Here is a 12,500-nt window from a genome sequence, read left to right as displayed (position 1 = left end):
GAGTGTGTTTAGAGAGAGCTAGTTTAGAGAGACTTGCAAAGAGAGTGTGTGTGTGTGTGTGTGTGTGTGTGTTAGAGAGAGAGAGAGGGGTGTGGGTGCGTGTGTGTGTGAGAGAGAGAAAGAGTGTGTGTGTGTGTGTGTGTGAGAGAGAGAGAGAAGGCTAGTTTAGAGAGAGAGAGAGAGAGAGAGAGAGCGAGAGAGAGAGAGAGAGAGAGAGAGAGAGAGAGAGAGAGAGAGAGAGCTGTTTGTGTAATGTTTGTTGGTCTGTTCAGAGTTTGGCTTTCAGTTGCTGGAGGGTTCAAAGGACGATTGCTTTCTTCGTAACGCTTGTTTGGTTCTGGAGGTTTTTAAGTGTTAGACGTCAGAGTCGAGCATCAAATGCTGCTTCCTTATACAAACAGCACGGTATTTAGGTTTACAGTTTTGACATTTAGCAGACGCTTTTATCCAAAGCGACGTCAATAATATACAAAGTGAGTTTGTCTCAAGTCAAGTGAATCATCTATACGTCAGTCATCATGATAAGAACACATCTAGGTTTGGACCAGATGCCCTTTGCAGTCTCAATGCTGGAAGAAGGGAGAACTACTTGTATATTTGTTGTATTTGTAATGATGAACAGTAGAGGATCAGAGGGGTGGTGGGAGTTGGTGAAGAGATCTTACGCTAGTTTACTGTAGCTCGCATCTCTCTATGTTAAAACCAAAGGCTGTTTAAAAAGAAGAGCTTCTTTGTAAATAGCCTGTGGTTTATTATATTATACTCCATTTAGCTTGGCTTTTATCCAAAGAGACTTACATTGCAGTGAGTGCACATGTTATACAGTACATATGGTCCCAGCGGGAATCGAACCCACAACCTAAGTGTTCCTGGCACCCTGCTCTACCAGCTGAGCCACAGAGGACCACAGCTGACGGTCTTCAAGTCGACCTGATGGTCTTTAAGCCTGTGTCCATAAGTAATTCATCACTTCATAAATATCTCACATGCAGATAAGTACAGTTAGGTGCAGACAGGCTGTTAATATACCATAAGAATCAGGGACACTTATGCTGATGGTTTCATCCTGCGTTCAGAAGGACCTCCCCTGGGCCTGACGTCATTCACACAGCCTCCTTCTGGTGCGTTGGGGGGAGCAGGGCAAAAAGATACCGAATATACGATACCGAAATAGCATTTTTAATGGGCTTCTATGGGCTCACTAGAAGTTCATTACATTTCAGAGGTGGGCTCTATGTGAAAATGTGTCCAATTAGTTGGTCGAATGAACACAAAAATATCCCTATGGGCCGGTTTCAGAGACAAGGCTTAAGCCTAATCCTGGACTAAAAAGCATCTTCAATGGAGATTTTACATTGAAAGTGTGATTTAGTCCAGGACTAGGCTTAAGCCTTGTCTGTGAAACCGGCCCTATATGTAATTTTTTTAAATTACAAAAAAGTGGTGGTGGTGAACTTCATTGTTCTTGCGTCTGTAGAGTAGTTAGGTGGTAAGTGCTGTTCTTGCAGTCCGGGGCGATTTAGTTCATTATTTTTGTTCCTTTGGTCGATAGAGCTTCAGTTTCTGTACGTTCATGTTATTGATCTCAGGGTGACGGATTAAAAGATTACGTCTGACAGCGGAGTGTGTACTTCAGATGTGTGTTATCCACCTCGTACCTTAGAGAGGTGTGTGTTCAGATGTGTGTTATCCACCTCGTACCTTAGAGAGGTGTGTGTTCAGATGTGTGTTATCCACCTCGTACCTTAGAGAGGTGTGTGTTCAGATGTGTGTTATCCACCTCGTACCTTAGAGAGGTGTGTGTTCAGATGTGTGTTATCCACCTCGTACCTTAGAGAGGTGTGTGTTCAGATGTGTGTTATCCACCTCCTAACTTAGAGAGGTGTGTGTTCAGATGTGTGTTATCCACCTCGTACCTTAGAGAGGGTTAGGGTCCCTGTAGAGAGGCCGGGGGCTGGGGAGAGCAGCGCTGGGGGAGGTAGAACACCAGGGGAGGCTGGTGGAGGTAGAACACCAGGGGAGGCTGGGGGAGGTAGAACACCAGGGGAGGCTGGGGGAGGTAGAACACCAGGGGAGGCTGGTGGAGGTAGAACACCAGGGGAGGCTGGGGGAGGTAGAACACCAGGGGAGGCTGGGGGAGGTAGAACACCAGGGGAGGCTGGTGGAGGTAGAACACCAGGGGAGGCTGGGGGAGGTAGAACACCAGGGGAGGCTGGGGGAGGTAGAACACCAGGGGAGGCTGGGGGAGGTAGAACACCAGGGGAGGCTGGGGGAGGTAGAACACCAGGGGAGGCTGGGGGAGGTAGAACACCAGGGGAGGCTGGGGGAGGTAGAACACCAGGGGAGGCTGGTGGAGGTAGAACACCAGGGGAGGCTGGGGGAGGTAGAACACCAGGGGAGGCTGGTGGAGGTAGAACACCAGGGGAGGCTGGGGGAGGTAGAACACCAGGGGAGGCTGGGGGAGGTAGAACACCAGGGGAGGCTGGGGGAGGTAGAACACCAGGGGAGGCTGGGGGAGGTAGAACACCAGGGGAGGCTGCGGGAGGTAGAACACCAGGGGAGGCTGGTGGAGGTAGAACACCAGGGGAGGCTGGGGGAGGTAGAACACCAGGGGAGGCTGGGGGAGGTAGAACACCAGAGCCGTGTCTTTGAGGAGGTCAGTCAGCCGCGGTGTTGGATCATGTGGACGGGCCTTTGCTGCAGCCAGCTGTGTTGTCAGTGTGATGACAGTGTGATGACAGTGTGATGACAGTGTGATGACAGTGTGATGACAGTGTGATGTCAGTGTGATGACAGTGTGATGACAGGATTACCACATCAGATGGCAGAGCAGCGGGTCCTCCCGACAGAGACCCCCCCCCCTCAGAGAGCTCCCCCCCCTCAGAGAGCACCCCCCCCACAGAGACGCCCTGCTGATACAGGCTCTTTCATGTAGGGCTGTTAAATTTGAGACTCTCACTCCCCTGATCCATCTCTCTCTCTCTCTCTCTCTCTCTCTCAGGGGTAGTTAGTGACAGTTACAGTAGGGGTAGTTAGTGACAGTTACAGTAGGGGTAGTTAGTGACAGTTACAGTAGGGGTAGATAGTGACAGTTACAGTAGGGTAGATAGTGACAGTTACAGTAGGGTAGTTAGTGACAGTTACAGTAGGGGTAGATAGTGACAGTTACAGTAGGGTAGTTAGTGACAGTTACAGTAGGGTAGTTAGTGACAGTTACAGTAGGGTAGTTAGTGACAGTTACAGTAGGGGTAGATAGTGACAGTTACAGTAGGGTAGTTAGTGACAGTTACAGTAGGGTAGTTAATGACAGTTACAGTAGGGGTAGTTAGTGACAGTTACAGTAGGGTAGTTAGTGACAGTTACAGTAGGGTAGTTAATGACAGTTACAGTAGGGGTAGTTAGTGACAGTTACAGTAGGGTAGTTAGTGACAGTTACAGTAGGGTAGTTAGTGACAGTTACAGTAGGGTAGTTAGTGACAGTTACAGTAGGGTAGTTAGTGACAGTTACAGTAGGGTAGTTAATGACAGTTACAGTAGGGGTAGATAGTGACAGTTACAGTAGGGGTAGATAGTGACAGTTACAGTAGGGTAGAGAGTGACAGTTACAGTAGGGGTAGATAGTGACAGTTACAGTAGGGTAGATAGTGACAGTTACAGTAGGGGTAGTTAGTGACAGTTACAGTAGGGGTAGTTAGTGACAGTTACAGTAGGGTAGTTAGTGACAGTTACAGTAGGGTAGTTAATGACAGTTACAGTAGGGTAGTTAGTGACAGTTACAGTAGGGTAGTTAGTGACAGTTACAGTAGGGTAGATAGTGACAGTTACAGTAGGGTAGATAGTGACAGTTACAGTAGGGGTAGTTAGTGACAGTTACAGTAGGGGTAGAGAGTGACAGTTACAGTAAGGGTAGATAGTGACAGTTACAGTAGGGGTAGTTAGTGACAGTTACAGTAAGGGTAGATAGTGACAGTTACAGTAGGGGTAGTTAGTGACAGTTACAGTAGGGTAGTTAGTGACAGTTACAGTAGGGTAGTTAGTGACAGTTACAGTAGGGTAGTTAGTGACAGTTACAGTAGGGTAGATAGTGACAGTTACAGTAGGGTAGTTAGTGACAGTTACAGTAGGGGTAGTTAATGACAGTTACAGTAGGGTAGTTAGTGACAGTTACAGTAGGGTAGTTAGTGACAGTTACAGTAGGGTAGTTAGTGACAGTTACAGTAGGGGTAGTTAGTGACAGTTACAGTAGGGTAGTTAGTGACAGTTACAGTAGGGGTAGTTAATGACAGTTACAGTAGGGTAGTTAGTGACAGTTACAGTAGGGTAGTTAGTGACAGTTACAGTAGGGTAGTTAGTGACAGTTACAGTAGGGGTAGTTAGTGACAGTTACAGTAGGGTAGTTAGTGACAGTTACAGTAGGGTAGTTAGTGACAGTTACAGTAGGGTAGTTAGTGACAGTTACAGTAGGGTAGATAGTGACAGTTACAGTAGGGTAGTTAGTGACAGTTACAGTAGGGTAGTTAGTGACAGTTACAGTAGGGTAGTTAGTGACAGTTACAGTAGGGGTAGTTAGTGACAGTTACAGTAGGGTAGTTAGTGACAGTTACAGTAGGGTAGTTAGTGACAGTTACAGTAGGGGTAGTTAGTGACAGTTACAGTAGGGTAGTTAGTGACAGTTACAGTAGGGTAGTTAGTGACAGTTACAGTAGGGTAGTTAGTGACAGTTACAGTAGGGTAGTTAGTGACAGTTACAGTAGGGTAGTTAGTGACAGTTACAGTAGGGTAGTTAGTGACAGTTACAGTAGGGTAGTTAGTGACAGTTACAGTAGGGTAGTTAGTGACAGTTACAGTAGGGTAGTTAGTGACAGTTACAGTAGGGTAGTTAGTGACAGTTACAGTAGGGTAGTTAGTGACAGTTACAGTAGGGGTAGTTAGTGACAGTTACAGTAGAGGTAGTTAGTGACAGTTACAGTAGGGGTAGATAGTGACAGTTACAGTAGGGTAGTTAGTGACAGTTACAGTAGGGGTAGTTAGTGGCAGTTACAGTAGGGGTAGATAGTGACAGTTACAGTAGGGTAGATAGTGACAGTTACAGTAGGGTAGATAGTGACAGTTACAGTAGGGTAGTTAATGACAGTTACAGTAGGGGTAGTTAGTGACAGTTACAGTAGAGGTAGAGAGTGACAGTTACAGTAGGGTAGATAGTGACAGTTACAGTAGGGTAGATAGTGACAGTTACAGTAGGGTAGATAGTGACAGTTACAGTAGGGTAGTTAATGACAGTTACAGTAGGGGTAGTTAGTGACAGTTACAGTAGAGGTAGAGAGTGACAGTTACAGTAGGGTAGTTAGTGACAGTTACAGTAGGGTAGTTAGTGACAGTTACAGTAGGGTAGATAGTGACAGTTACAGTAGGGTAGTTAGTGACAGTTACAGTAGGGTAGATAGTGACAGTTACAGTAGGGTAGATAGTGACAGTTACAGTAGGGTAGATAGTGACAGTTACAGTAGGGTAGATAGTGACAGTTACAGTAGGGTAGTTAATGACAGTTACAGTAGGGGTAGTTAGTGACAGTTACAGTAGAGGTAGAGAGTGACAGTTACAGTAGGGTAGTTAGTGACAGTTACAGTAGGGTAGTTAGTGACAGTTACAGTAGGGTAGATAGTGACAGTTACAGTAGGGTAGTTAGTGACAGTTACAGTAGGGTAGATAGTGACAGTTACAGTAGGGTAGTTAGTGACAGTTACAGTAGGGTGGTTAGTGACAGTTACAGTAGGGGTAGTTAGTGACAGTTACAGTAGGGTAGTTAGTGACAGTTACAGTAGGGTAGTTAGTGACAGTTACAGTAGGGTAGTTAGTGACAGTTACAGTAGGGGTAGTTAGTGACAGTTACAGTAGAGGTAGTTAGTGACAGTTACAGTAGGGGTAGATAGTGACAGTTACAGTAGGGTAGTTAGTGACAGTTACAGTAGGGGTAGTTAGTGGCAGTTACAGTAGGGGTAGATAGTGACAGTTACAGTAGGGGTAGTTAGTGACAGTTACAGTAGGGTAGATAGTGACAGTTACAGTAGGGTAGTTAGTGACAGTTACAGTAGGGTAGTTAGTGACAGTTACAGTAGGGTAGTTAGTGACAGTTACAGTAGGGGTAGATAGTGACAGTTACAGTAGGGTAGTTAGTGACAGTTACAGTAGGGTAGTTAGTGACAGTTACAGTAGGGTAGATAGTGACAGTTACAGTAGGGGTAGATAGTGACAGTTACAGTAGGGTAGTTAGTGACAGTTACAGTAGGGTAGTTAGTGACAGTTACAGTAGGGTAGTTAGTGACAGTTACAGTAGGGTAGATAGTGACAGTTACAGTAGAGGTAGTTAGTGACAGTTACAGTAGGGGTAGATAGTGACAGTTACAGTAGGGTAGTTAGTGACAGTTACAGTAGGGTAGATAGTGACAGTTACAGTAGGGGTAGATAGTGACAGTTACAGTAGGGTAGATAGTGACAGTTACAGTAGGGTAGTTAGTGACAGTTACAGTAGGGTAGTTAGTGACAGTTACCTGTACATGTATGATTTGTACTCTCTCAATATATTGGCATATAGTCACGTTCTTAAAATGGCTTGTTTACTTTTTTCGTTGGTATGTTGTTGCTTCCATAGTGTTGCATTGTGATGTACCTCTGTGTTTGTGATGTGAACCTGAAAACCCATAAATAAATCATTAAACAATTATTATAATAATGGCTTAAGTCATACATTATATACACAGATATTTAGGCAAAAACATAATTTTCCTCAAAAGTGACGTAAGCCATTATTTTAAGAAGGTGACAATAATATCTCTTATTATTGGAACTTAACAGCAGTAACAGCAACTGAAGCAGTTGTTCATAGAGTTACCTAATCATGAATTGTTGGAGAAAAAACTACTTTTCCTGTTGGAACCGTCCCTGGGTAGTAGTCATGTACAGCAACTATAGCCCAAAGTGTGGCAGAAAATATATATATTTTAGTGAGCCTAGAGGTTAGAGAGGCCGGCCAACAATCGATAGGTCGCTGGTTCAATCCCCACCCCAGGAGGGAGCCGGATGTGAGCTGGTGACTGGAGGGTTGCTGGCATCATATCTAAGGTGCCAACCACTGCCGCTGTGCCCTTGAGCAAAGCACTGAACCCCTAACTGCTCCAGGGGCGCCGAACTACAGCTGACCCTGTGCTCTGAGCTCCCTGTGCATGTGCGTGTGTGTTGTGTGTGGGGGGGGGGGGGTTAGGGGGAGTTAGGGGCGGGTGATTGAAGACACACCCTCACAACAATATCGGGGGGGAAAAGGTTGGCCTTGAGGTTAGGTAAGCTAGCCAGTTCTGGTTCAAGTGATTCATTTTATCAAGGTGGAGTCAGCCAGGGGGGGTCCCTCTTTAAACCTCTCCCTCCACACCTCCCGTGCGTACTCATGAGTCCAGACCACCACAGCTTGTACCAGTTTGGACCGTGGGTCATGGGCCATTTTTCTCCCCAGCGTTCTGGTCACCAGATCAGTCTGATTCACAGATGATGGCCAGATGGTCTCTACAGGGGGGGTCCATTTCCTCATGTCCCTCAGAAAAACCTTCTAAACCTTCTAAAACCTCTAGAACCTCTAAACCTTCTAAAACCTTTTAAAAATGTTGTCGAAACGCATCAGAATCAAACACAGTGACGAACGCTGAAAAACACGAAGAGGTACTGTGTTAGATGAACAATGCTGAGTGGTAGACATCAAGAAGAGGTACTGTGTTAGATGAACAATGCTGAGTGGTAGACATCAAGAAGAGGTACTGTGTTAGATGAAATGCTGAGTGGTAGACATCAAGAAGAGGTACTGTGTTAGATGAACAATGCTGAGTGGTAGACATCAAGAAGAGGTACTGTGTTAGATGAACAATGCTGAGTGGTAGACATCAAGAAGAGGTACTGTGTTAGATGAACAATGCTGAGTGGTAGACATCAAGAAGAGGTACTGTGTTAGATGAACAATGCTGAGTGGTAGACATCAAGAAGAGGTACTGTGTTAGATGAAATGCTGAGTGGTAGACATCAAGAAGAGGTACTGTGTTAGATGAACAATGCTGAGTGGTAGACATCAAGAAGAGGTACTGTGTTAGATGAACAATGCTGAGTGGTCGACATCAAGAAGAGGTACTGTGTTAGATGAACAATGCTGAGTGGTCGACATCAAGGGGGGAATACTCCATATTAAGGTTTCTGATGATGAATGGTTCATGAGGTTTTTATCGGCTGTTCATTATTCATTTAGCGTACAGATGAATGCAAAGTGTTTCCAACCACCGCTGCACGTAGAGGGGCTTACGCTCAGCAACAGATCCCATCTGGCCACTTTCATCATAGTCCACCAGCCCTAATACCCCTCCTCCTCCTCCTCCTCCTCCTCCTCCTCCTCCTGGGGTTCTGCCTGCTGCAGGTCGTCGACATCAAAGAGAAGCTGAAGCGGTCCAAGAAGTTCTGGTCCAACCTGCCGGACGACATCTGTGTGAAGGACACGCTGACGGAGGCGGACGAGGAGCAGTGCTGGAACAGTCACGCCAAGGGCAGGTGAGGAGGTCCACGTGCTCCATCTATGGTCCTGACAGACGCTGCTTTAGGGGGGCAGTGCTATACCTCCATGTGTGTGTCAGTGATGTGTACTGGGAACCACTACAGTACATTCATGAAGGTTGTTTTTTGAGTGGGGTAGTCAAGATACAGGAAGATGTCAGGCCATGGTACTAGACCCCTGGACCACCCCAGGCCATGGTGCTAGACCACTGGACCACCCCAGGCCATGGTGCTAGACTGATTTTCACTACTACTATATCACTACTGATTTTATGTGTCTAGCAGAAACATGGCTTGCTTCTGATGGAGTTGTCTCTCTTATAGAAGCTTCTCCCCCAAAATATTTATTTTCCCAAGTTACTAGAAAAAACAAGAAAGGAGGTGGATTAGCAAGCATATACAGTGACAGTTTTAATTGCAAACAAATTACTCTTGGAGATTTCTCCACTTTTGAACATCTAGCTTTATTACTTAAAAATGATACTCCTATTCTCATTGTAGTGATATATCGCCCACCAAAACCATCCCCAGTATTTCTACAAGAATGTTCAGATTTTTTGTCTATCTTATCAACTGGCTATGATAGGTCTCTATTGGTTGGTGATTTTAATTTTCATATAGATAATGAATCCAAATCTAGAGATTTTATTAATCTATTATCTTCCCTAGATTTTACTCAGGCTTACAGAGCCTACTCATAACAAAGGCCACACACTAGATCTAGTTATTTCAAAAGGATTGAATATGTATGTGTCCTCTGTTCTAGACATTGCTTTATCAGCATTGTCTCCGAGATATAAAACTTTGGATGTCCAAAAATCAGGACAAAACTGAGATTCTTGTCATTGGACCAAAACCACAAAAAGACAAATTGTCGAATACGATGGGAACCTTGCTTTCAAACTGCAAACATGAAGCTGAGAATCTAGGTGTGATTATAGATTCTGACTTAAGCTTTGAGCCTCACATCAAATCTATCACTAGAACACACGCTGCCACAGGAAGGCCTCCAAGATCTCCAGAGACCCATCCCACCCTGGGTACGAACACTTTGCTCGGCTGCCCTCGAACAGGCGGTTCAGGACCATGTTCGCAAGGACAAACAGACTGAAGCTCAGCTTCTACCCCAGACAATCTAGACAAATTGATGGCAGCTACTAGATTGAAATCAAGTGTAATACTGAAACACAACTGTGTACATTTCAAACCTGCAAACTGCGACACTTTAAATGAATGTGCAATAACACTATGTGCAATATGACAACCCTAGGGTACATAAGGTTCAGAGAATAGGAAATGTTAGAATAGGTATAGCATAGCATAGAGTACAGCACAGTGTTTTATTTGTATAGTATAGTATAGTGGATAGTGTACATAGCCTTTATTTATGTAAACCAGCTCTTTTCCCTTCTTGTTTTTCGTTTTTTTTTTCCTAGCACCAGGGGAGCCCCCCCTCCCAAATGTCGTTGTTTGGTACCTGTACTATATCAATGACAATAAAGACCATTCATTCATTCATTCATTCAAATGCTTTTCATCATCTACGGAATATTGCATTGGAATTGTACCCTGGGTACGAACACTTTGCTCGGCTGCCCTCGAACAGGCGGTTCAGGACCATGTTCGCAAGGACAAACAGACTGAAGCTCAGCTTCTACCCCAGACAATCTAGACAAATTGATGGCAGCTACTAGATTGAAATCAAGTGTAATACTGAAACACAACTGTGTACATTTCAAACCTGCAAACTGCGACACTTTAAATGAATGTGCAATAACACTATGTGCAATATGACAACCCTAGGGTACATAAGGTTCAGAGAATAGGAAATGTTAGAATAGGTATAGCATAGCATAGAGTACAGCACAGTGTTTTATTTGTATAGTATAGTATAGTGGATAGTGTACATAGCCTTTATTTATGTAAACCAGCTCTTTTCCCTTCTTGTTTTTCGTTTTTTTTTTCCTAGCACCAGGGGAGCCCCCCCTCCCAAATGTCGTTGTTTGGTACCTGTACTATATCAATGACAATAAATACCATTCATTCATTCATTCATTCAAATGCTTTTTATCATCTACGGAATATTGCAAAAGTTAGACATTTTCTCCGGCAAGCTGATGCAGAAGTGTTAATGCATGCTTTTGTTATTACACGTTTGGACTATTGTAACAGTCTCCTTTCTGGTCTTCTGAAGAAAGCTATTGGCCAGCTGCAATTAGTCCAAAATGCAGCAGCGAGAGTTTTAACCAAAGCAAGCAGACGAGCTCATATAACTCTATCTTAGAAACTCTACACTGGCTTCCTGTTAAGTTCAGAATACATTTCAAGATCCTTCTGCTTGTATATAGAGCTCTCACTGGCATAGCACCAGAATATTTGAAAGACCTTTTGCTAGCATATCAGCCCAATAGAGCTCTCTGACGATGGTTTTCTCTACGTACCACATGTACAAAAGAAGAGATTTGGTGAGGCTGCATTCTCATTTGATGCACTCAAATTGTGGAATGCACTGCCAGTTTACATTAGGGATGCAACCTCAGCAAATATGTTCAAGTCAAGACTAAAAACCCATCTTTTTAATATTGCCTTTAAATTACTAAATAATGAAATTAAGATTATAAAAACCCATTATTTTAATATTTAATTTAAATGACAAGTTAATTAAATTAAGATTATATAATGATTAAAGCACTTTGAGCTGCAACGTTTGCAGTAAAAGCTCTATACAAATGAAGTTATTATTATTATTATTATTATTATTATTATTATTATTATTATTATTATTATTATTATTATTATTATTATTATTATTATTATTACTGGACCACTAGACCACCCCAGGCCATGGTGCTAGACCACTGGACCACCCCAGGCCATGGTGCTAGACCACTGGACCACACCAGGCCATGGTGCTAGACCACTGGACCACCCCAGGCCATGGTTCTAGACCACTGGACCACACCAGGCCATGGTGCTAGACCACTGGACCACCCCAGGTCATGGTGCTAGACCACTGGACCACCCCAGGCCATGGTTCTAGACCACTGGACCACCCCAGGCCATGGTTCTAGACCACTGGACCACACCAGGCCATGGTGCTAGACCACTGGACCACCGCAGGCCATGGTGCTAGACCACTGGACCACCCCAGGCCATGGTTCTAGACCACTGGACCACACCAGGCCATGGTTCTAGACCACTGGACCACCCCAGGTCATGGTTCTAGACCACTGGACCACCCCAGACGGTGGTGCTAGACCACTGGACTACCCCAGGCCATGGTGCTAGACCACTGGACCACCCCAGGTCATGGTGCTAGACCACTGGACCACCCCAGGTCATGGTGCTAGACCACTGGACCACCCCAGGCCGTGGTGCTAGACCACTGGACTACCCCAGGTCATGATTCTAGACCCCTGGACCACCCCAGGCCATGGTTCTAGACCAGATGCCTCTATGATGGTAATCAGGACTGCAGAGTCTCTCCCTATCTTCCACCATAGACTGAAGACCCATCTCTTAAGGCTACACATTAACTGTCCCTTCTGAAACCTCCCCAATCACCCTGTTCAGTTTCTCTACTGTTATCTTTTTTAATCCTTCTTCTGGCATTATGACTGCCAATGGTCCCTGGCCCAAGCTGAGATTGTCTTTTCTTGCAATGACTGTTGGATAGATGATTCAGTTACTTAAGACGAATGTATTTCCTGTAAGTCGCTTTGGATGAAAGGCGTCTGCTAAATGCCAAAATGTAAAAATGTAAATGAGAGACAAGAGATTTCTTCAAACCTCACACACACAGCTGTGTTTGGAGCGTGTTAGAGACACAGCTGTGTGATGTTGTTAAACCACTGTAGAGGAATCATCTGAGCTCTGAGGACCTGATGTCCCATAAAGCTGGGAGGACGTTTACATGTTTG

General features: G+C 44.7%; 1 protein-coding gene across 1 annotated transcript in view; it reads left to right on the top strand.

Moving 5' to 3' along the window:
* The window catches only part of LOC308169769 (glypican-6-like), a gene marked incomplete at both ends in the record, with an annotated part of 249,102 nt that overhangs the window by 220,967 nt on the left and 15,635 nt on the right, over window positions 1–12,500 (top strand). Inside the window, one exon of the mRNA XM_080544507.1 lies at window positions 8,447–8,577. Coding sequence (XP_080400633.1) covers window positions 8,447–8,577 — 131 coding nt within the window. The remainder of the gene's footprint in view (window positions 1–8,446; window positions 8,578–12,500) is intronic.

The sequence above is a fragment of the Nansenia antarctica genome (assembly GCF_963989245.1).
Source record: "Nansenia antarctica genome assembly, chromosome: 13".
Taxonomy (NCBI): domain Eukaryota; kingdom Metazoa; phylum Chordata; class Actinopteri; order Argentiniformes; family Microstomatidae; genus Nansenia; species Nansenia antarctica.
Note: the sequence above shows the minus strand (reverse complement) of the source record. Positions and strands in the feature narration are given on the sequence as shown.